The sequence below is a fragment of the Archocentrus centrarchus genome, chromosome 1 (assembly GCF_007364275.1).
Source record: "Archocentrus centrarchus isolate MPI-CPG fArcCen1 chromosome 1, fArcCen1, whole genome shotgun sequence".
Classification (NCBI taxonomy): domain Eukaryota; kingdom Metazoa; phylum Chordata; class Actinopteri; order Cichliformes; family Cichlidae; genus Archocentrus; species Archocentrus centrarchus.
Genome location: NC_044346.1, coordinates 15819623 through 15844878, shown reverse-complemented (window position 1 = coordinate 15844878; position 25256 = coordinate 15819623). Strand labels below are relative to the sequence as shown.

Below are 25256 nucleotides of genomic sequence, written 5' to 3'. Positions count from 1 at the left end.
CACATTTGTCAAAACAACAAGCATCACAAAGCTTTAGTGCATATTTTAAGACTGGGATCTCTACATGAGTGTAATACAGTTGTCTTCACAAATTCCTGTGTTAGTATTGTAATGTTTATTCAGACCTTCTGAACTCATCCTGAAATTGATAACTACTCATATTTTTTTAAAATAACAAAAACTCCAACATCAAAACTCAGAAAGCAAAAGAAAAAGTAATCATTTAACAGTCAAAGCTAAACTAAAACTTGGTTTCTAAAGCTGTTAGGGTACTAAAACTTATCTTCTTCTGAAAGTGAAATGGTGTCCCTTGGAGACTATTTTCTTTCTTTCTTTTAACATAAATGATCAAGATTATTATAGTTAACTAAAACTAAAAACTAAAGCTAGATGAGGAACATTTGAGTTAACTAAAATAAAAAAGAATAAATACAACCAGGCTTTTGAAAAAACAAAACAATAAAACCTCTGTTTGGTAAAATTTGTTATCACAACCTGCCTGATGAGGCTTTGATGGACATGTTTACTGAGACTGTTGCGTTTTTATTTATTTAACTAAATCTTGTCTTGCCCTCTGTAGAATATTAATTAAAAAAATACTCAAATTAATGCTAAAACTAATAAGAACTGAACAAAAACTAAACACTTTCAAACAATAAACACTAAACTGAAACGAGGAAACCCACGCAGGAAACTAAATGAAAATGAACTGAACTGAAAACAAAAAGTCAAAGCGGAAAAAAAAAAAACACTAATCAGATAATCCAAAACTATTATGATTGTTTCTTTCAGGTGGGTTGCCTAAAGACTGTTAAAAATCACAGTTCAGAAAGCTATCAGTATGCAACACTCCACTTTGAAAAAGAAAAAAAGCAACAAGCAACTTAGTGAAACAAGCAGCGTAACAAGTCACGGAACAGCCAATCAAACAGACACCCCCGCTCATCGGTCCAGCGCCACCCTTACCGATCTGGATCAAACTGCCATCTATGAATGCCTATTGTCGTGAAATGACGTGACGACCGAGAAGCGGAAAACAGCGGGCTTGTTTGAAAAGAGGAAGCCGTCTCCGTGGTTACCGACAGCCGTGTTATTCACGCTAAAGTTTCATTTGGCGTTGTAGCAAACATTATAACGGATGCACACACGTGAATCGTTCAGTATCGTATAGTTTGAAGTATGTCGTGACGTTTTATTTTTTAAAACAGCACTGACTTCAGAAAGCTGTCAGCAGCACACCAGAAAGAGTGTCACTGTTTAAGCTTTGGGTGGCTAACGTTAGCTAAGTCAGCTCAGTGCTGTTGCTCCCGGTGTTGCTACAGAGTTGAGATCTGCCTGGTTAGCAAAGTGATCGAGATAGGTAAGGAGACAAACTTACTGCATGTGCTCGGAGGACTGTCCTGGGAGCTTGCTTGTCTCTTCCTCAGCTCGTGGAAGAGACTTGTAGCCCTAAGCTGCTAACGTCATATATAAAGAAATCCCTGCCGATATTATTTACATCAGCTAAATTCCCTTCCAGTTGTGCTATCGCCCAGGAAAAACAAACGGATCACACGCTGTTGATATGTGATCTGTGCCATGTTTTTGGTACCTACTGTTGCAAGTTACTGAGATTTGTTATTAAATTATTTATGGCTCCAAACTGATCTCTTTTCTTTTGCTTCCTTCCTTGCAAGTCCGAAAATGAGCTCCAAAGACGATGTTCGCGTTCTGGTTTTGGAGGAGCAGGTGAAGAGTTTATCAGATGAGCTGTTGCAGTGCCAGGTATGTGAATGTGCTTTAAAAAGCCACGTGCACACACTTCTGGATTGTAGCATTGCTCTCTGAAGAATGCTGAATTCAGTTTGTTTTTGGGTGGATGGGGGCGTTAATTTGCTCAAAAATAGTGATTTGTTCAACTCACTTAAGTGCTTGGGACCCGCCACGATTATATCACTCATAAACAAAGCATTCATGACTGTGATTACTGCATCACTCTCAGTGTTAATAGACTATGTATGGCACACATTTACGGTTCAGGTTAATTTTTTCAGACTACACCTATACCACACAGTTGTCAGCACCTCTTACTCTGCAGGCTGTGCTTTATTGTTATTTTTTTCTCTTCTCACTGTCTGCTCAAAATTGTCGACTTCACTTAATTTAAAAACCATTTAGAACCTTAATTAGTGAGAGATAGATCCCTGCCATGTCACACAACTTTATTCAATATGAAATAAGGATTCACGGAAAGTCAGTGTTAGTCTTTTTTACTCCAAAGGCATGAGTTTGACATTATAATATCTAGTAAAGCAAATTTTACTTAACTGGATAAAGCATATTTATCTTTCTCATACATATGTAGATGTCCTGATTATACTCTTATTGAATGTCTAGCAGAGACAGTAAAACGTGTGGAGCCCCCTCAGATAAACACACATTGGCACAACATGCTCATGAGCAGATTTCAAGACGTTTTTCATGTTCACTTTGTGAGTGTGTGATTGAGGGAGTCCTTGCATACTCACCACCAGGTGGTGTCTAATAACATGAGTGAATTGATCCCAGCATTTCTCACTTTGTGTATCCACACTACCTTGCTGCACAGGTAGGTAGACAGCTGCGAGGTTCAGCAGACGAGGTGTTACATTTGAGGTTTTTAATAGAAGTAGAAATAGAAACCACCTAACACACTGAGCGCAAACATTTGTTGCGGTGCTTGTTTGTGTGTAACCACATGTGCGCCTGCTACCTTATTTATCCTCTGTATAAACTTTGGTTTGACTTCGGGAGCCAATTTTCAAGTGTTTATTCAGCGAGAGAGCACAAAGGCATCAAAGTGGAGCAAATCCGTGTATTGACGGATGTGATTAAATAAACAAAAAACTTACTGTGTCTGCTGCAAATCCACTGCTACTCGGTTTGAATAAGTGACAGCTGAAATAACTTTGACAGAGACAGAAGGAAAAAAAAATCACCAACAATCTAATAAAAATGTTTATGTAACTGGTTTTGTTAACCGGGGGTTCATTTACTGGAACTGTTTATCAAATGGTAGAGATGACAGGAAAGCGCAGAGATTTCTCTCAAAGGAAACAAACCTTTTTTTCTTCACTGTATGCAGACTGATTGTGATTATGTGCATAGTCATCCTCCACAGGCCCATCCTGAGCCCTTGTCTTGACATACTAAAAAACTAAAGCACACTGTGAGTGATGAAACAGTGTGAAATTCAATGAAAAAAGAGATACAATTATTTGGCAAATAAATTCATTTTTAAGACAAAGCGGTGTCACCCGATGATATTAATTTTGCTAGTTTTATCTATGAATGTTGCCAAAAATGTTACCCAAGCATAAACCCTTTCTGACTTATAATGTTTGTGGCATTGCTTTTTGATAGGAGTTTGCATGTTCTCCCCGTCTGTGTGAGTTCTCACCAGGTACTCTGGCTTCCTCCTGTAGTTCAGTTACTCGTATTTTAGGTTAATTGGTGATTCTAAATTGACTGTAGCTGTGAATGTGAATGTTGTCTATCTCTGTGTCACAAGGGTGACATAGAGATAGACTGGTGACCTGCCCAGGGTATACCCTGCTTCTTGCCCTATGAGAGCTCCAGCCGTCCTGTGGCCCTAAATTGGATTAGCCATTAAGAACTGGATGGATGGATTCCTGTTTTTTTAATGCCACCTTATAAAAAATGTTTTTTCAGTTGTAACTCAGACTAAATACTATATACTTTGTTCACTTCAGACTGACTTACATTGAGCTGACATGAAAACCATCCTTGGTGGTCTTATCTAGAGTAGATCATTGATTCTGCATATCTGAGGACCTTAAGTTCTACCGTGTACAATTTAAATTGTGGCATTTGAATACTATTGATGTCTTAAGTCTCTGGCATGATTACTTCAGGACGGCCATTAACTACAAAGACTCTGATCTGTCAGCCAGCAAATGTTCCTGCTAGACCATGCTAATTTTACTAATATGTGCTGAATTCCAGTGGCTCTCTCTCTGGTATGTTTAGCTTGTGGTGTTTCAGTGTCTAGATTCAAAATGAATAATTCAGCGATCATCAAACACACAGTCAATGCATCTTTAAGTACACATACGGCTGAGGAGAGCTCTTGATGAGGGTCCTGACTGAACATTTGTCCATGGAACAGCTAATGGCAGCCAAAGGCCAGGCAGAGGGAGACCACGTATTTCAAGTAGACCCATTCTGCCTAATTTAATCGTTAGCTGCATTCCAGGGTTGATTTGGTGAGATCTCTATCCCTCTTCACCCTGTTCCCTCTCTGTATATACACACACCAACACACAGATGCGTATCGAGACAGAGATCTACAGTTCTTCCACTTTATATGTTCAGCTCATGGTCTTATCAAGGTCTGCTTCTGCCACTTTAGTAAATAATTGATTAGACACTTTTGAAAAGGGGGTTAAAATTCATGTACTAATTGGAGACCAGTAGATTCCAGTGGGAGGGATGACTTTTATCTTATGATGATGTGAACATAATTTATCAGATAATTTTATATTAAGTCGATTTGGTATAATTCTGTCTTTTAATGTCAGAAAATGTAGTTTTTAGATGTCCCTCATTAAATGTAATGTAGCTTAAAAATGTTTGAAAAACCAGCGAGACAATTTGAATTGGAAATGTGTCAGGGGCTGGCTGGGTTTTTCTACTTCAAGATGACTCTCTCTGTCATCAGTTTTGAGTTTCTTTGGGGCTAGTTACTTTGGAGCTGTAGTGGAAAACATATCCGGAGAGCAATTGATTAATAAAGAAAATGCAAGCTCGACTGCTGTGTTTTGATTTGGATCCCAGCTCTCCCCAGTCATAAATAGTGCATAATGACAAGTGTCAATGTTCGCTCCCCTTGAGTCGAAGGTCACATCTCAGTGATGGAGGTTCCTGCTAAAGAGAGGCTCGTGATTAGAGAGGGCAGGACAGATGAAAAAAAAATATATATATTTTTACAAGATGTTTAAATTATTGATTGACTTCCCCTGCTGTCATATGCTAATGTCACTGAGCATCCTAATTTTTTGTTTTTCACTGAAAAGGGCTGTGATGTGTTGCTGCTTTTTCCTTTTAGGGGCTTATCAAATGCAAATTTATCATCGCATTTCTCAAAAAATAATTTCTCTTGACTCGCTGAATCCTTTATTCTCACAGGCAGACAAGGAGTTTGTGTGGTCTCTGTGGAAAAGGCTGCAAGTGGCAAATCCAGACTTGACCCAGGCTGTCAGTTTGGTGGTTGAGCGGTGAGTGGATTCATCTTTCACATTGCTACCTGAGAAGCTCAGCGGGCGAACCTTCCCCTTATCTCGCAAGTGAAGAGAAGCGTGTGTCTGTGTGTGTGAAAGTCATTCAAGGGGTGTTTAAAGCGCCTCGGCCGTTCTGCTGGGGTTATGACGGAATCTGGTGCAGATGCTGATTTAAGCCCTCTGATCCCTGGTCTAGCAGTTCAAACAGTGGAAACCCTTTTAATGAAAACACCCTTCCATTGCTGCTCACATGCTGGACAGTTGAAACAGTCCTGCCAAATACTTGTCTTTACTGGATAAATTGTGAGATTGAATATGACCTCTTTTGCAGGATGGCTAAGCTCCGTGGAGAACAGTGGCATGGGAACTTGTAGAAAAGACACATCTGGAGAAGTGAATTTTGTTCCTCTTATGATTAAAAAAAAAAAAACGAGACTTTGATTTATCACTGAAGTCTGAATACTGTTTATTCACTCGTTCCAGCTGCCATTAAAATTTGTGTAAAGCTTTATTTAGTACTTTAGTTTTACTGACTTTCCTCTTTAGGGGATACATCAGATCATATTTTCTTCATCACTGGTGCACATCATATACTTTCTAAGGTCTGTCAGTTGTTAGTAGACCCTTAATAGAGGTAAAACACGGTGCACCGGCATAGAGGTTCCTCAGTACCTGTGCCTCTCATTTCTACTCCACACCCACTTGAGTTCCTTATAGCCCCTTAGGAAACCCATCAAAGTATGTTAGTCCGCTGAGACTGGTGGGGGAACATGCACCCAGAGAGTGCATGCGTATTGTATCACCTGATGCGCAGGAGGATATTGACATGGTAATTGTGTCGACTCCAGTCAAGCGCTGGTGTCCACTGGGAGCCGCCATTCATCCCTCCCTCCCCTTCCTGTGTGGATCTTGTAGAGTGATTGGTTGGTTGCTCAGGACATGGTGAACACAGCCCAATATATGAGGAGATGCAGCTAGGCCTGCCTGTGTTCCTGCCCCCCCAGGGACACCAGATACTTATTTCAGTGTCTACCGGGGGAGAGGGCTGATCAGAAGAGGCAAAGAGACGATAAAAAAGGCCTCAAAGACCTGAGGTGTAGAAGAAGCAACTGATGAGTGGAGGGAACGGGTGGTCCCAGGTGGTCCAAAGTAGTTGAAACAAGCAGGTCCCCAATTGCAGACTTGCTTTTGTCTCCCTAAAAGTTCATTATGATAAAAGAGATACTAGTGGGCTTGAGAGGTTTAAACTTTGCTGCATTGTTGTTCTGTAATTCTGCCTAAGTAGTCAATGAGTAAACAAACTTTTTCTTTTCGTTTTTGTATAATTTAGCATTATTAAATATTAAAATAATGATGAAAACACTGGCGACACTAGGGAAGGCAAAAAAACCTTCTTCTGATAAGTGCAGCAGCAGTAAAAATTTGTAGTTGAAACCCATCAACTGTTGTCCAAGGACTTCGCCTCTGGGGGCAAAAATCAGTGTTTTGACCTTTCCAGCATAGACCGCAAATATCTGGGTAAGAGATTATTGATATCCAGGCAAAAAAAAAAGTCTGCTTCCATGTGCTGTTAATTGTTTGCAATCCAGCTATGAATGCAGACAAGTTTAAAAAAGAAGCAAATAAAAAAAAAAAAATCATTATTAGATGATATCTGATGGTTTCATATTGCATTTGCAATCGTCACCTGCACGCAGCCAACGCTCACTCACTTACAAACCGGAGAGCTTCCTGTACTGAAAATCTTATTTGTAATGTAGCCGACAGATTCTCAGCACTTATAGTCATGTACAGTATCTGTTTATAGAGATTCGTTTGAAATGTACATTTTATAAGCCAGTTACATTGGACAGGATCTACGCTAAACGTGTGCAGTATTACAGAAGACATGTGACATCAGGCCAAACAAACACATCTCCTGCACACTTACTGCCAATTAGAGTTGTAATGCTATTAAATTAAAAAAGGGACCATAAAATTGTTTCATAATAATTTACCTATCCTTCTGTATGCCCTCAAGTCAGTTATTTGTGGCTAACTATGGACATTTTCATGATCTATTTACTCTTGCTTCTAGTGAGAAGCACAAAGCTGAGATTAAGGACAGGAAAGTGTTGGAGATCCTGCAGACCAAAGACTACAAGATCCAAGAGCTGGAACAGGTACTGTACCGTTTTCCTAAACCAGCTTTAACTTTCTGATTTATAATAAGCTTATAGAACAGTTATTGCTGCATGCAACCTTTCTTTATGATCGTCTGCAACTCAGCACATTTTCTGGTGTTGGCCTACCATCAGATCTGATTAGAGTGATCAAAGTTGTCATGGTGCAGTTAAATGTGTTGAAAAGTACTGCTGCGTTCAAGTTCAACAAGTTTTATGTAAATAAAAATAATCATTCACAACACTCAGATTTGGGCAGAAGTGTGTGGATGCTGTGATTTACACTTAAAAGTAGAATCTTTGACAATTTTTCTCACGCATCATTATGTTTACTTGATTCATAGTTAATTCTTATGATTATGAAACAATTCAAAAAGAGCCACTTTAATGAATAAGGATGTCCTCACATTAGCTATCATGGCTTTCTGTCCTGCCCGAGCACAATTGCCTTCCCTTCCCTGCTTCCCACTGGCCTCCGCTGACAGTGCCCTTAATGATCCGGCCATCTGATTGTCTCGGGGAATCTCAACTCTCTCTCTCTCTCTCTCTCTCTCTCTCTCTCTCTCTCTCTCTCTCTCTCTCTCTCTCTCTCTCTCTTTCACGCCCTCTTGAAAAGTGTTTGTGCAGTACACATTGAGCTAATGAGTTTAAGCATTTTATGAATATTGTGGCTTGAAATGGGGATGTGGTGACACACTGTCCTCCCACATGTTTGTTAATGAATGAACAGATTGAATTTCTACGGAGGCAGCTGTCATTTAAGAAGCACTGGAATGCCGTGCTCGAGTGTGGATAGCGATCATGCTACAGTCATACTGTCCCCAAGTCCAGGCCACAGTACGCATGTGCCCAACTGAACCGTGCCTTTTCAGGAGGGCCAGGGCACGGGCACATTACACAGCACTCACATTTGTCAAGCGAACCTGACCTCAGGGGTCAGGTAGTATTTTTCCTCATTTTTTTTCCCAAATGCATTGCAATAATCCCGTGCACTGTTTACATATTGAGTCTAAAGAAGACAGTAATGCAAGGAGCCCAGCAAGTGGCTTGCAAAGGAGTCTGCTGTCTTGAATATTTCTCCTGTTTAAGCTCTTTTGCACCCAATTTTTGTGATTTTTAAAGAATATTTAGTTTCAGTGAATACGCTCTGCATTTTATTGCTTGCATTACACAAACAGTGTCTGCAGGCACAGAGCAACACAGCAATGTGTAGTATTTTTACAAGAGTAGTTAGCGCGTACAGCTTCAGTTTCCATGATTAACAAGCTGTTAGCAACTTAGTGAGAGAACCGCGACATTTTCCCTGCTCCAAAGTCCCTGCATCACGTACTGAGCTGAAGTTAACTTACCCTACAATTCACTGTAAAGCAGTAAGTGCTGGTTGTGAGGCAATTTACTTTTCGCATGTTCTGCAGAAGTGCTACCAACCCTGACTTCACAATTTTTTTGTGGTCATCGTTTGCCTTTTCTTCAGTTGTTATTAGAAACAAGCATTTTTTTCCCCCCTTGCTTGCTTAAATGTCTACTGAAATTGAATTAATAAATGTCATAAAAATGCAAATTAAATTATGTTGATTTAATGTACCCCTTTAGCTCTTTATCTTTCCCTCATACCTGCTTTTTTTTGCTCTAACCCCTGAGTTATAGTTCTTGATGGTATGATGGCTAATGATAATGACATCACTAATGTAATTTACTCCAAATCATCATCTCTTCACCGAAGCATCTGTCAGTCTCCTTCATTAGCGTCCCTCATCCAGAATGGTGTTCATTCTTAATGAGACTGGCTGTAATGGAGTCATCAGCTTGCCAGTGCTTTTTGACATTACCCTCCTCAGCAATCATAATAGTTGCTCACTGTACCAAAAAGTATGTGATTATGGCAGAGTTTATTTTAACACAAAATGTGTGCCTTTAGATTAACCCTCTGAGGTATAAGTCATCGTAGGTGACGGCTTCATTGCTATATCAGCAAGCTGCTGTAGTTAGCTTTGGCACTTACAAGCTTACAAACGCTCCTCATGGCCCCCTGAATTATCCACACCACGCTGCGACACAAGTCGCACCCTGTCAAAATGCTTTAGCTTCATTTACAGAAAGACAGTAGCCTAAACCAAGCATTTAGGTGTTTGATAGATATTTTTCAGTTATTTTTGAGCAGGCTGAATTGATGAGGTGGTAGATGAACTACGAACTGTTTACCCCTCCCGTGGGGGCGGGGCTTAAATGTGCTCTGTCTCTTTCAGTTGCTATTTAAGAGCTATTTAAATTAAGTTATTCATTTATTACTCTCATTCAGTATAATCTACAGTATATTTAAACAATTTATATGAGGAATTCCTTTCTTTCCAAAGCCTGTTTTGCTGCCCTTCTTCTGAAAAGTTCATTGATAGCACTGGGCTCTGTGCTGTGTCATCCAGCCCTCTGTCATCATCTCATCTACAATTTTAAGCCATACCCTCAGAGTGATTAATAGGTTTTCCCTCTTTTTTTTAAAGGATGTGATGGTCTGTTGAGTCCACATAGGATCTCAGCTTTTTTTCTCAATGTATCGTTTCTCCCACTTTGATTATGGTGGGTTTTTTTTGTTCTTGTTGGTTTTCATTTTTTTTCTTCCACCTCTTTCTCTCTTCTTTTGTAACATAATTATCTTTCATTTTGGAACTGCACTGGGAATTTTCAAATCCTAATCTTTCTGTCCTAGACCTCTTAACTTGGCGCAACCCGCTTTTTTTTCCCCTTCTTCTTTTTTTTTTTTTCTACTGTTCTATCAGTTGAGTGCTACCAGGGTTCAAATTGTTCTTCCCTATCTCATTATCAGTGTTTGAATTTATTTTCTGCTCTCCAGTATAAATCTATTAAAGCCTCACTGTTCTTAGCACAGCAAGTTAGGAGTAGCAGGGAACGCTAAATCCACTATCTGTATATATCTGAGCGATTTCCCTCAACATGGCAATTAATTGCATCCCAAAGCACAGTGTTATTTGAGAGGGGGGGGGGTACCCACAGAAGACTGTGGATTACCAGCCAATGCCAAACCCCAGCTGATACAGTGTTAAGAAGCCAGCCTCCTCCCACTACGGCCATAAAGGCTGCCAAAAAACATGAAGTAAACATATACCAACATCAGAAGTGGGTGGTCATTTCATTACACTAGCGCTTGTGTTTGGAGCTGCAGCATTTAGTACATTGATTGATTAGTCAGTGGACAGAAAATTCATCGGCAACTATGTTGATAACGTTTTTGTTTGGGGTCATTTAAGTGAAATGTGGAAAATTGCTGACTTTTCCTGTCTTCCCTTCTCTGTACACTGAATAGCTTTGGGGTTTGGACTGCTGCTTAGACAAAACAAGACACTCAATGGCACGACCTTACGCTCTAAGAGATTCCAACGAGCCCTCACTGATGTTTTATAGACCTTATGAATAACTCCTTAATCAAGACCAAGTGATTATGAAAGTAAATATAAAGGTTGCAGCCCTTTTTTGTTACAGCTGGTTTAAAAAAATCATTGTAAAAAAAAAAATGACATGCCTAGTGTGACCTATAGTTTTCATCTTCTGTTACTGTGTTGTCTTTTTTTCTTTTTCCTGTGTCACTCTGCCCGCCGCAGAAAGTGACCGAGCAGCAGCGGGAGATTAACAGCTTTTTACAAAGGAGGACGACAGGGGAAGAGGAGAGTGATTTACTGAAGAAGGAGCTGACAGCTCTGCACGAGCAACTGGTCAATAAGAGTCAGGAACTTAAGGTTGGTGGAACAAATTTTCTGTGACAGTCGGGGCCTCCGATTCCAAAAGTCTCTTTTCTGTGCGGCACCGAAAACGACAAGTCCCCCGTGGCTATAGCCTCAGGGGTTTGAATCATTTAGAAGAGAAAGAGGATTGTTCAGCCTTCTTGAACACAATCTCAGTGTCTTTGTGTCTTCTTCTCCTGTCTCCACCCTCACTCTGTCTCACCCTTTCTTGCTTTCAGCTTACTTTCCTGCTACTGACAACAGAGAATACTTAACAGCTGGAAAGTCTGCATGTGAGAAAGAAAGAGGGAGCCAGAGAAAAGCAGGTTGTTAACTTGCAGATAAATACTTAATGCCTCCTTCAGTGGGGGAAAGTGAATAATGTGCATGTGATGGTGTGGCTTCTCTCTAATTATGCTTAGATGGGACATGGCTATGATTAATTGATAAAGGAATGGTCCTTACACAGGCTTGGTGGGGTCTCGTGGTGAGAAATCGTGGGGGACAGCATCAAAGGAGACCTAGGTTGAGTCTAATGGGTTTTGTAGTCAGCACCATTCTCATTAGGAGCCTGTCATTAAGGCCGACAGACTGGCCCCTCTACCTACGTGAGCCCAGTCCTTGCAGCATGGCTCGGCCAACACCAGCCGAAGTCTGGCCGCGTGGGCCCAGTCATACAGCACAGGTGACCTTGGCCAATCAGCAACCCATGCAGTGGGCTCCCGCAGAAAAGCTGAAAAGCTGGTCCACTGTTTACATATTCATTTCAGCCTCAACCCCATGGGTTGCTTCTCTTTTTGTATCTTTCCAGCTTTCTTTTTACATTTTCTCAGTTTGAAATGCTACTTTTTTCTTTTTCTGTTCTTTCGTCACTGTTGTTTATTTGGCCCTGTTGACCCCCCCACCCCAATTCTCCTCCTTACACACACACACACACTTCCTTATTCAGGAAATGAAGACAAAATGTGGGAGGAAAGAGGAGGAGGAGCGGCAGGTGGTGCAGGCTCTAGAGAAGGAGAAAGAGGGATTAACTTCCCGCTGCGCCGCCCTGCAAGCTGACCTGGAGGAGAAGCAGAGGCAGGCCAGCAGCCAACGAGACCAGAGGGATGCTGCTCAGACCAGAATAAAGGTATGAACGTGGGGACAAGTCCACGCACATACAAAGGCACTCACACACACCTTGAACTTTCTGATCCCTCACACCCTTTCATCTTCAGCTTGTGAATATAAAAAGATCTCTGTAGCAAAGCACAGAATTAAATATTCAAAGGAGGGACAAAATTATGATTTAACGTAGGGCAGGCAGATCTTTCTGGGTTGTGGTTTAAAAAAAAAATAAAAAATTAAGAAGACCATAACTAAAGGAAGGAGTTTCTGTGAAGCTGTTGGCTCAAGAGTTTGTGGTCATGGTGTTTTTTAGTATCCATTCTCCCCGATGCAAACAAGTAATTTTCAGAATCTGGTCATTGCTCTAATCATCAGTATGGATCAGTGCTTCTCATCTCATGTGAACATGAGAAATACAGTGATAAGACATCAACTGTGTTATTGTTTAAACATTCAACCAATCAAATTGCAGTCCTTGAATATATATATTTTTTTACATTTCAAATCATATTTCCTAGATTCTCAATTCTCAACCTCGCATTCCTCCCCTTCTTATCGACTAATCATTATGAAACATACTGCTCCCCTAGTCAAATGGAGTCAGACTGAAAGTCTTGAATAAGTTAGAGCTGCCGAGTAATTACTCTTGGACGGGATGAGCCCACTGAGTAGTATATGCACATCCATCACAGCCTAAGACACTCCACCTGTTTTATAATTTTTTTGTATCATACATTGATTTGAAACGTGGTCATGAAAAATATCGGATGCGCAGGGGATACATCATGCCAGTTTATTTGACATGGCCGAGAGTTGTTCAGGAATTCCTCGCTGCATGTAAACCTGGATGCACTGCTAAGATACACCTGCAATAGTTCGAGTATTTTCTTAAACTGAAGAAACTTCTGTGAACACATAACTGCAAAGCTGATGCAAATTTACTGATTCAGGCACTCCTGGATGTGAATAACCATCCATCCATCCATCCATCCATCCATCCATCCATGAAACTAATACGATTGCTTGATTATGTAACCTCTTGTAGCATTTTTCATGCTATTTACTTGTAATTGTTAATCACTAATTAATTTAGCATAGCATGAATTCAGGATTTGGTGACCTGTGCATGTTTGATGTTGTTTAATCTGCTGGGCTCTAATGGTTTCTTTAAATTAAGGCAAAGCTGTAACTAACACCTCCTCTGCGCCTCCTCTTTACTAAGAAACAACATAACAGCATCGCTCTCATAAAGATGTATTTTCAGATAGATTATCATGTTAGAACCATCTAGATTTTGCTATTAGCTTACTCCACAGCAAGTAGGACAGCTGGACAGAAATTGTGGCTGACTAATTAAAAGTGTTTAAAAACCTCAGGGCGAGTTTCAAGTTTCGGCTTGTTCTGTCATTATTTTATTTCACAGTCAGTTATTTATTTGTTTATTTGTATTGTTGTAGACAGCCAGTAAAAGTAAAGGGATAAATCTAAGGGAAATATTTCCAATTCCATTACGGAGTAAGTAAATTTAACCATACTGGTCTGCCTTGGGTTGAGGGCCATATAAAGTAAACACACATCAAAAAGCTGACATAACAATACTAAAATTTCTTGAAACATTTTGTTTAGGAAGAGCCTCTCAATTATTTCTTTATATTTCTCTGTATTCTATAAAGTTATTGTTATTACTCTTCTACACCAGGAACTGGAGGAGAAACTGCACAGTGCCTGTCAGGAGCTGTCTGCCTTGCAGAGCCGCAGCAGTAGCCTAGAAGCTCAGCTTTCTTCCAAAGACTTGCAGTTAGCAGCAAAAGAGGAGCAACTTGATCGGCTTTGGTAAGCTGTACCACCTGAAGTGACAACCAAACCCTAATAGATGATATTTATGGGTCATTTCATTAGTTAAAGTATTATTCTGGCCTCTTCAGACATACTGTGAATGTATACCTCATTTTACATGGGTTACTGCATGGAGGAGTGAGTATATTGCTTTCTTGGCTGTGAGGCTTGGGGGTGACACAGATTTCTTCCACTCTGGCTCACCTAAAGCCACTTGATAAGCCCTGCATAGTGGATATGCTTTAAAAGGGAGAGAAGAGGGAAACAGGGCAGGCTTTGGCTAAGCTTTAGTCGATATGATAAAAACTGTGAGAACTGTAGGAGCCTTAGTGGTAATCTCAACCTTTTTTAACTACTTTTCTGTTTTAATGCCAGCGGTACTCTGACATGTCAGTCACACCAGGGCTATAGGCTATTCTTGTGGATTTAGCAGGGTGATTAAAGATTTCCTCATAAGTTTGAGAAGTGCTTTGTGGTAATTCCACTGGAGGATACAAAACAAGATGGAAATGACCTTTTGATTCTGATGAATGTTGGTATGTTGAGAAATTCAGCCACTGTTGACAAACGAAGGAAACAACACGTACCGCTGTCATAGATTCATTACAATAATGTAATGTGCATGCAAGTTTATGATTGTTGTTGCGCTATAATTTTGTTGTGCATTCTATTGTATTATGTCATTATTGTTAGTGTGTTTCTATGTGGAATTTATACTGACTGAAATCAAACATCCCTTTAGAGGAATGAAGACTAAAATAATTTGAGTTGCATATTGATCAGAAGTTAGACTATTTCTTTAGCACATTTGTTATTATTTTAAAACCCAAAAGAATTAAAACTGAATTAATTCGGGTTCTCGGGCATACTTTTTGATTTTAAATAGTTATTTTAACGTCAGTACACGACCTTTGTGTTTCTCACCTTGAGTTAAATCAAAAAATGCTGATGGAAAAGAACTAAATCCACAATTTTTAATGTAAGCAACACATTATTGTTGTGTACTCTATGACTTTGCATAACATGTAAGGCGTGTGTCTGTGTGTAGTCGTGATTTTGCAGAAGTGCAGGCCCTGTACAGAAAGAGCACAGAGCATGCAGCAGAGCAGAGCCACCTGATCAAGCAGCTGGAGGGACTCAACCTCGATACACAGCGAGTCCTGCGGAACCAAGAAGAGGCTCACTCTGCTGACACTACCTCCTATCAGCAGGTACTTACAAGTACGCACACACACACCGAACCTCAAACTCATCAGTGTTATAACCTCTTCATCGCGCTCCACTCAGGCCTCACCCACTGTGGTCATTTATTTCCAAGCTAGCTGTAACCTACAATTATTTTACATCTGCCAGAAAAGCACTCTTTCTCAATGTATCCTGTTACTGTCAATGGGTTTGCAACATACTACTGTGCCATGCACATGGAGGAATCACAGAGAGAGAGACATTTTGCAAACATAAATCATTTCAGACAGATGTTATTATCCACTTCTTTTCCCTATTTACATTATATTATTTTTTTTCCATTATTGGAAATAGGACAGTCTTAATGTCACCTAATGAGTCATTTTCCTCCCTTTGACCTGACCCTTCTCTTACCTCTTGCTTTCTTTTTAAGCCTCTCTGTCTTATTTATGTTTTCTGACAGCTATACAAGGAGTTGAGTCAGTGCTACCAGGCTCTCGTGTCTAGTGAGGCCAAGCTCCGTCAGAGTCACCAAGAGCTGTGCGGCCAGCTGGCGCAGAAAGACCAACACATCTTAGAGCTCTGAGCCGAGCTACAGCAGCAGGAACAAATACAAGTTCAGCAACAGCAGCAGCAACAACAGCCTCAACAAACAGCCCTTTACCCCTCGCCACATAAACAAACCAACTTTAAGGTAAGCGCTATTTTCATTCTTCACCATCTCCTCTTGTCCTCTTTTTTTAGAGTTAATGATAAAGTGCATAAAAACCTCTTAGGCTAGCAAGTATGCCTTCTCTACTAGAGAAGTTTCCAGTCTTTGATATGCATTTGTGTGAGTAAGAGCAGCAAAATGTGCATGCTTACAGTCCTCTGAACATTACATTTATCTTTTTCCTGGAATAATAAACACATTATAGTTTGATAATTCTGTCAGTTACTTGTCTGGGGTTGGTGTGTAATTGTCCCAAGGTACAGAGATGGCAGTGTGGAGGTGGACTTGCAGGCACAGTAATAACTGACTGGCCCCAGCATGGCCTGTGGTGGTGGTCTTTAACTCAGAATCATTCGTTTGATATTGCTCAAGTTCACCCTTGATCTATCCATCTCTCTGAGCACCAGTGTCTTTTATGTCCGCTATCTGATCTTCTCTCACTGCCGGTCCTAGGCACACGTTCACTCTCTGAATAGCATACTTTATATATCTTCTTTCTCCCCTCCCAACCAAGTAACTGGAAGTCCTTTTAACACACTAAGGTCAGACAGCAAAGCCAGGTAAAAGGTGGAGAGAGGTGATTTAATTGGAGCTCAGTAATGTTCTTGAAGATGATGTTAGAGTTACAGTTCTACATCTGTCAGTCAGCAGGAGTCTGGCTTTAGCGTTTTACCTTTGAACCGTCACCCCAAGGCGATAGAGGCCTTTAATAACTGCTAATGATATGATGACAGGCGGTAGATCACACAGTGTCAAACACTTAGTTAGGGAAAAAGTAACATCTTGTCCTCTTGAGACACTTTATTCCATCAACATTTCTTGGGCATGCCACTTGACATTTGAAGGAGTCTCTCAGTCTCCTCTGCTCTGTGACTGCCATTTCATTTTCCCTCCTTCAAATAACTCTAGTTGATGCAGCATGAGATAATATTTTTGCAGCAGCTGAGAAATGTTTGTGCCTCCGCAGCGTTTAATTTGTTAATTTGATTGGCCGATTTTCTGAAAGTGGTGCTCCCAGACTGTGCAAGTTAGAAGATATCAGTTCAAATGTTAAGTGAGTTACAATGAACCTGTCTCACTTAACCCTCTTAATTTAACCAGCGCTAAAATATAAATGGATCATTTAGTCAGTAATTAAATACAGTACTGTAGTGTTCCCACAGTAATTAATACTACATTTAGAGTAGATGCAGTTAGTGCTCTGTGTGTTTAGTGTGGGCACATACACTGGCTGGCCACAACATTAAAATCACTGGCCGGTTACGTGAATAACATCGATCACCTCGGTACGGTGCAGCGTGCTGCTGGGAGACCTCGGGTCCTCTCATATATGCAGATAATTTTTTTTGTTTGTTTAGTTTTGTTTTTGACATGCACCCTTTTTGGCAGCATGAACACCTAAACAATTTGAGCCAAGTGGTTTTAATGTGGCTTATTGATATATTATGTGTGTGCTTTCTTGTCTCTTTGCCACTCAGGTAAGAGTGAAAAATCACACTCACACATTTGCAGGGTTGGGAACTAATTAGAAAAAGATAATGCATATAACCAAAGCTAAGAATAAGTGATAACTTTTGTTTACTGAACACATGTAGCTGCTGTCTGGCTGATTTGTTTCTTTAACTTTCTTACCTACTGACATCAAAGTGAACAGATCAGGTATCCCAAGGTATAGCACTCAGTCAGGAGGGCTTTCTATTTCCCACTCTCTAATTTCACTGACAGGTTGTGCGTACACGTGCGTATGTCTGTGTCCGCATGGTTGTGTGTTTGACTGAAGGTGTGTGTGTGTGTGTGTGTATCCGAGCACATAATCGCAAATTCTGTAACAACTTCCTCCCGAACACCTGTTAAATTCAAATGCTCGGGTTGTTAAGGCAGATTTGATTTTAATTTTAAATGTTTTGGTGGAAGTTACCATTGGAGGTGATCAAAGTGCTGATCGCAACAGGAGCACAGGGGGGAGACACAGTGCTCATTTGAATATGGACCGGAGCGACGGCTTTGAACACCCCACCCGCAGTGGTTTTGGTGGGGGTGGGGATAAAGGAGGAGGGGTGGGTGAGAGGAATAACACCTATTGTGTGTTACACTTCCATGCTGCGTTCCAAGATTGTGTGTTCTTTCTTGTCTCATGCAAAGTTAACTCTTTACAGGAAGCTGAACAGGACTTTACAAAAAGGCTTAAACGTGGACAATGTGTGGCGTGAGCGAACTGCTCTGCATAGCTGTCAGTTGATGTCAGTCATACTGGTTTCTGTTTAAATAATGCCACCTTCTACACTCATTAGATAAGTTCACTCTCATTAGATAAGGACTGTTATCTCTGTTTTTGTAATTTATTCATCAGTTGACACACAAACAAAATATCCATCAGTCTTTTTCTATAAGACATACTGTGTGGTGTGTTTGTGTGTGGATAGATTAGATAGATCGCCACCAGTTTTAGTCAATCAACAAATCAACTAATTGCTCCTGTGCTTTGGTAGTTGCCCAGTGTGTGTGTGTGTTTGTGTGTGTGTGTGTGTTTGTCTGTGTTTGAATTTTGAAAATGGTGAAAACATCTCCATGTCAGGCTGTAGATGGCCTGACGCCCTAATCTTCTAGCTGTAGGGCCTGGCTGATCATCAGGCACCTGGATGACCCCCGTGCACAACGAGCTGCTGCCTGAACAAATTGCCAGGTTAGGGAGCTTTGGGTTGCCAGGTTGGGTGGTCACCATCGCAATCTCGATGCAGAGCATTAGCGGACAGATAAAACCAGCTAGACTGAACATTTCATTATTCAGAACTGTCTAACTGCACGGTTGCATTTACAGTAGTTTACTTAGAGTTTGGCTACTATCAGAGCTGAGCTGTGATTAAAGACCAACATTAGAATCCACAGCAGACCTCAGGCTTTCTGGAATCATCACCGCAGTAAATGAGTGGTAAGCTGTTAATTGTGTGGGCAGTCATTCAAAGCAGTGGTTATTCTCTCATCAACACTGGAAAGAGAAAATTAAGCATGCACATTCAATCCAGAAAAGTTTGGTCTAAATATAATTTGAAGAAGCACCTGTGTCTTTTCAAGTGTTTGCTGAAACTTTTCTTTTTTAATGGCCTATTTCAGTAAAAATATTTATGCATGTCACAGAAGGAGCACTGCAAGTATAAATAATGAAATTAATGTTGGCTGAATTAATTTTGGCTGGTTTGTGTTTTTTTTTTAGTTTGCTTCGGTTTGTCTCATCATCTCACCGGGACACTTAGCAGAGCAGCACTAATGTTAATGTAACACCTGTGCTTTGTCCATAGATATTTGAATGCAGCTTTATTATAATGATACATGAAATGCAGTAAAGTCTCATATAGTTTTCATAGACTGAGCCAGAGGCACAGAAACAACATTTAAAGACACACCCCGCCCCCACCCCCTGTTTTTTAATAAATTGAAAGAACCCCACACGCTGCATCTCCCTTATCTTGCTGAGATAATTTTTTAGCATCTGCTCCTGGGCTTTTATTTATGTTGGCTAATTTAAACACTTTTAGATGTATAATTAAAATGCTAGTGAAACACACACACTTGCATAAATTTATACACCCTCCGTTTTTGTCAGGTCACCTTTGGCTTTGGTGAGGCATTTCTTTTGATCATCATCATCATTAATGGCAGTCATCAACTGAAAATGATCAAAACATAATGCTGTAAAGAAGCATGGAATCAGTTTTCAACTAAAAGCTGAAGAGACAGTCAGAACACGCAGGGATGAGTTTTGTGTGTCATCCAGGGGTTCTTTATATTGTATTTTTTTATTTCTGTATTTTTCAGCACTGTGCAGAACGTTTTTAGTGCTCTGTATTAGTATCAGCATTAAGGACTGTTCAAAATATTAGTACTACAGTACAGTATATATATAAATTCAGAAATTCCTTCACAAATAATGTCGTAGTTGCTGCAAGACAGCAATTCCAAAATAGGTGCTCAGCAATTATGCTTCTATATAGAATTATAACCAGAATATCACCAGGTGGCAACTTTCCCTGTTGCAGTGGTTCTCAAATCTAGGCCTCGTGGCCCGGTGTCCTGGAGGTTTTAGATGTGTCCCTGATCCAACACACCTGAATCAAATGGCTGAATGACCTCCTCAGTATGCAGTCAAGTTTTCCAGAGTCCTGCTAATGACTTCTATATTTGACTCAGGTATGTTGAAGCAGAGACACATCTAAAACCTGCAGGACACCGGGCCAGGAGGCCTGGATTTGAGAACCACTGCCCTATTGCAAAGAGACTTGTCGCACTCGTCAGCGCAGACTGACTCAGATTGATTGCATCGAGTCGGCAATCTGCGTTTATAAATTAGATGGCAGTTATTTGCAAACCTTCATCACTCTGTCTGAAAGTGATTGCATTCAGTCCGAGTCGGACCACAGTTGTTTGGTGACAGGTTGCCTCCCACCAAACAATTTAAAGTACTTGCTCAGAGGTTGAGTGTGCAGCATCCTCAACTTCTGGGTGACCAGTTGGTCACCACAACCACCCACGATCAGTCTAAGACAGAAAAAAAAAAAAATTCAGTGCAGTCACCGGGCATCCATCGACTTTTCCTAGTCATGAGGTGATTGCTGTGCTAGTTTTGTTCTAGTGTGACTGAACCATTAAGCAGAATGCTTTTCCTTTAACTCAATGGGCAGGACCTCCATTAGAGTAGGTTAAAATTTAGTGCAGCCATATGGTTGTATTTACACATCTCTTTTTTCATATTTAACCTCTTGGTGTGAAATTATTGGGTTAAGGTTATGAATTCAGTGAATCCTTAATAGTTGTATTTTGACAAATGATCAAATCCAATTTTTGTCAGACATTCATGTGTGTGTGTGTGTGTGTGTGTGTGGGTGTGTGTGTGTGGGTGGGTGGGTGGGTGGGTGTTTGGAGCTGGCCCATGTCCAGGCCCAGAGACATACTAATGACATAGATGCCAGTGGTGTGTTTTACAAGCTCAACTGCTCTCATTAGATGAGAAACTCTGTGTAGCACAGCTCGCCTCATTAATGAAGCACAGCCATGTGCCGCTGCAGAGACATACACTCGCTCGTTCTAGCACATACACCCGGGTCAAACAGACTGTGTGGGAGGACTCAGGGCTGGGTACACACTCAGAAAACATACACGCACCTACATCCTGCTCGCTGTGTGTTGTCCTTCTATTAAGTCCCCTTCCACTGCGCTGCCAGTTAAAACACACACTCATCCATCTATGCACAAAGACACATGCTCTTTGAAGAATCACTATCTTGAATGCAAAGTGCACCCAGCCTGAGAGCTCTTCACTTTTTGGGCCTATCCAATCACTTTCACATAACGCTGTCGCTCCACAGATGTATTCGAATGTGATTGAGTGAGCATGCGTTTGTGTATCCATGCAGTGAGTCGGCGTGTGTGGGTGTAGGGGCCCCTCCTGATTATAGCTACTCCATAATTAACAGTGATCAGATTTGTTTTGTGGCATAAATGGTGCATGTGTAGAACATTAGGCCTGGCAAGTCTCATTTCACATTCAGCTCAAGGGCTCGGCAGCAGACGGGTCACGAGCTTCAGGGAGCACAATCACAAGCCTCGCTCCATATGGTCCTGCCTGCCGCATCCTCACATGTGAGGGCCGCCAGTGCCAGACAAGTTCCCCCAAGAACCTAATCGTGTTCAGTAATTACCAAGACCGGCTTTTCTCTTCCCCCCCCCCCCCCCCCCCCCCCCCCCCCCTCCCTCCCTCAGCCTCCTCCCAATCTCTTGCTCTTTTTTTCACCACACCTGCATGCTCTCTTTTTCTCTTTCAATCTCATGCTCTCGCTGTCTCTTGGTTTACACTAAGCTGCGTATAGTCTGTTTATTTTTTCTGTTTATATATTGCTGCTTTTACAGTTTTGCAGCTTTTCTGTTTTCTGCTGGATGAAAATGAGGATGGCGATGAGAGAGAATGCACGAGGAAGAAAAGTCAGACACTCCCGCATCAGTTAATTTCTAAATTGCTTTATGTGGCTGATGCCGAAAAACGCACTCCATCCTCCTGCCTGCCTGGAAATTATAAATAATTGTAACAGATGCGCCAATATGGCCGGCCTCCAATAAACGAGGCCCCAGATAATTTGACCAACCCCCTTTGACAGGCCAATTTAATAAAACATGAACAAAATCTTCCTCACTAATAATTTATCATCCCCTCTCCTCCCCTTTGGTTAAAGTTGATTACCCTGGCAGTTAACAAGGTCACGCCCAGATGCCAGGTTTCTGATAATGCAATCAGGACTTGTTGGAAAAAAGGTGATGACATCCTGTGTGGTTTTCTTCACGACTTGGCCTCCCAGTACAGCACAGTATTGAAGGCCTTTGTTTGTCAGAGAGCTTTGATTTGATGTGTTGAGTCGAAGTGTTGTTGATAGCAGCAGGCAAGGATTTTTTCTCTTTCTTTTTTCTTTTTTTTGAGTTTCACACTTTTTGATTAATGGTTTTAAAAAAGGTGTGAATATGTGCAGGCGATAGAGTCAAGAGATTTGTGGATGAGTTTTTGAACTATAAAAGGGCTGGTCTGAGTTTATACAAACTGTTTGCAGTTCTTGTCCTTTGGCAATGGGTTATAACTAAAGCAGAATTCATGCTGTCCTTAAAGCTATAATATCTTTGCACATAAACCCACACACATAGACACCATTATCAAATGCTCATAACAACAGTAGCTAAAGTGTGGAGATTAAAGTTTCAGTAACATTGCCATTGTAAATATGATACTTGTGTTTTATTCTAGAAAAATGTAGACAGTACATTAATTTGTGGGTGTGTTTAAATTGCTACTTGCTCTGCTAACCCTGTGCTTGATCCTAGTCAACTCTGGTTAGTCTTGATTGTTTGTGCTCTCCTAAGGTTTGCAGATGATGCTAGAAAGTGGCTAATATACACTTTTTTCCCGCAATAGTGGAGCTGGTAGATAACTATATCTTGGCTAGAAACATTTGGGTGATGACTGCAGTAAACAAAAGTTGTCAAAAGCGGCAGAATTAAAAAAAAAAAAAAAACAGTCTTTTATACTGGAAAGCATTCAGGCCATACTGGACTGTGCTTTGGTTAAGCATAAGTATGCCTACAACTTTAAACTGAATTAAATATTTTTAAAAAATACATAAGCACAATATTAATTCAGTAATAGCTTGACATTACCCACATGAGAACATATACATTATATACTATACACTATTAGGTACAGTCACTTGTACTTGTTGGACCCACTTTTTCCTTAAGAACTGCCTTAATTCTTCATGGCACAGATTCAACAAGGTGCTGTAAACATTCCTCAGAGATTTTGCTCCATATTGACATGTAAGCATCCAACCCACATCCCAAAGGTGCTCTACTGGATTGAGATCTGGTGACTGTGGAGGCCGTTTGAGTGCAGTATACTCATTGTCATGTTCAAGAAACCAGTTTAAGATGATTTGAGCTTTGTGACATGGTGCATTATCCTACTAGAAGCAGCTATCAGCAGTACTCAGGTAGGCTGTGGTGTTTAAACAATGCTCAGTTGGTACTAAGGGGCCCAAAATGTGCCAAGAGAATATCCCCCACACCATTGCACCATCACCAGCAGCCTGAAACATTGATTTTTCCAATCTTCTATTGTCCAGTTTTGGTGAGCCCATTTGAATTCTAGCCTATTTCATGTTCTTAGCTGATGGGAGTTGTATGTAGTGTGGTCTTCTGCTGCTGTAGCCCATCTACTTCAAGGTTTGTCATGTTGTACATTCTCTTCTGCATACCTTCCTATCAGCTTGAAACAGTGTGTCCACTCTCCTCTGGCCTCTGGCATCAGCAAGACATTTTTGCTTCTTACTGGATATTTTCCTTTTTTGGGAGCTATTCTCTCCAAACCCTAGAGATGGCTGAGCCGCCAAATTCCAGCAGATCAGCAGTTTCACGTCAGCCTGTCACTTAAGTCACTTAAATCACCTTTCTTCCTCATTCTGATGCTCGGTTTGCACTTCAGCAGGTCGTGTGACCATATCTACGTGCCTAAATGCATTGAGCTGCTTCCATGTAATGGGATTAGATATTTGCAGATGTACCTAATAAAGTGTCCAGTGACTGTATTTATTACAGTTCACAATGTATTATATCTACTCTGAATTACTCAGTACTCTGTAGTTCATTTTATTTTTCTACCATTTGCTTGACAAAATAACAGCTGTCACCAAACCAGGCCTGTGTTTTCTATAAACCTCTTTCAGCCATCTCTTTCCTGCCTTTCAAACACCAACATATGCGCTGTCTCTCTTTTCTCACAGGCAGTGGTGTCAGAGCAGGTTGATGCTGCAGCCCAGAGGTCTGGCCCTAACTCTGACCAGGCCTCTACTCGAGGTTCACATCTTAGGCCAGAGGGCAATACTTTCCATCATAGATCTGCCAGTTCCATCAGAAGACAGCAGGTAGGTCAGCACATACTGCTGGTACTTATGCCAAAGACAACACGTGGGTGAGCAGCTAACATACCCGCACTTATCCATTACCGTTTTGTTCAGATTACATCAAAGCCACAGAGAAGGGATAGAAAGGAAACAGTCTTTTGAGAATCATATGATTTATCAGACCTGGCCTCTGCCAGCCTTTGTCCTGAACTTCCCAACACACACACACACACACACACACACACACACACACACACACACACACACACACACACACACACAGATGCCCCTCCTACTGTGACCAAGCCGGCGTGTGCTGCTGGTTTCACGCATGCCTTGGGCTCAGGCACTGGCTAATTTACCGCTTCAGCAGTACATTATGAACAAGAAAGAAGCTTTTGATCTTCTCGGTATTCCTCTCATAAGTTTGGCAGGACATGTTTCTAGATGGCCTCACTCACTCTAAAGCTGGCCTGAAGACACGTTGTTTGATTTATGCCGCTGTCCTCATTGTATCTTAAGTCGAAGTGCTTCTGTTATGGCAGTCTATTCATGTAATGTAATTATACCGTGCAAAATAAATAAATAGTATTGACATTTGATGAGTTTCCTTTATGCTTGCCTTAGGACACACAACTGACACACACATAATCATTCTATTATCCACCTATAATTTAATATTAAAAAATATGCCACGATTGATCCGGCTGCTGATATCCAGAATCAGAGAGCGATGGTAGTGCAGTTTTCATACAATACTTTTTAGATATTCTGTTACATTGAAATAATAACATGAATCATAATTATATCTACTGAAGTGTAAGTCGGAG

The 25256-nt window shown here is 40.8% G+C and overlaps 1 protein-coding gene across 1 annotated transcript in view; it reads left to right on the top strand.

Annotated features, from left to right (window-relative positions):
• Positions 1 to 1075: 1075 nt before the first annotated feature.
• Positions 1076 to 25256, top strand: part of cntln (centlein, centrosomal protein) — an 87166-nt gene continuing 62985 nt past the window's right edge. Inside the window, 10 exon segments of the mRNA XM_030735182.1 lie at positions 1076 to 1360; positions 1677 to 1764; positions 5167 to 5255; positions 7336 to 7420; positions 11035 to 11169; positions 12104 to 12283; positions 13961 to 14094; positions 15146 to 15308; positions 15746 to 15976; positions 24307 to 24447. Of these exon segments, the coding sequence (XP_030591042.1) occupies positions 1684 to 1764; positions 5167 to 5255; positions 7336 to 7420; positions 11035 to 11169; positions 12104 to 12283; positions 13961 to 14094; positions 15146 to 15308; positions 15746 to 15976; positions 24307 to 24447 (1239 nt within the window). The 5' untranslated portion in view covers positions 1076 to 1360; positions 1677 to 1683.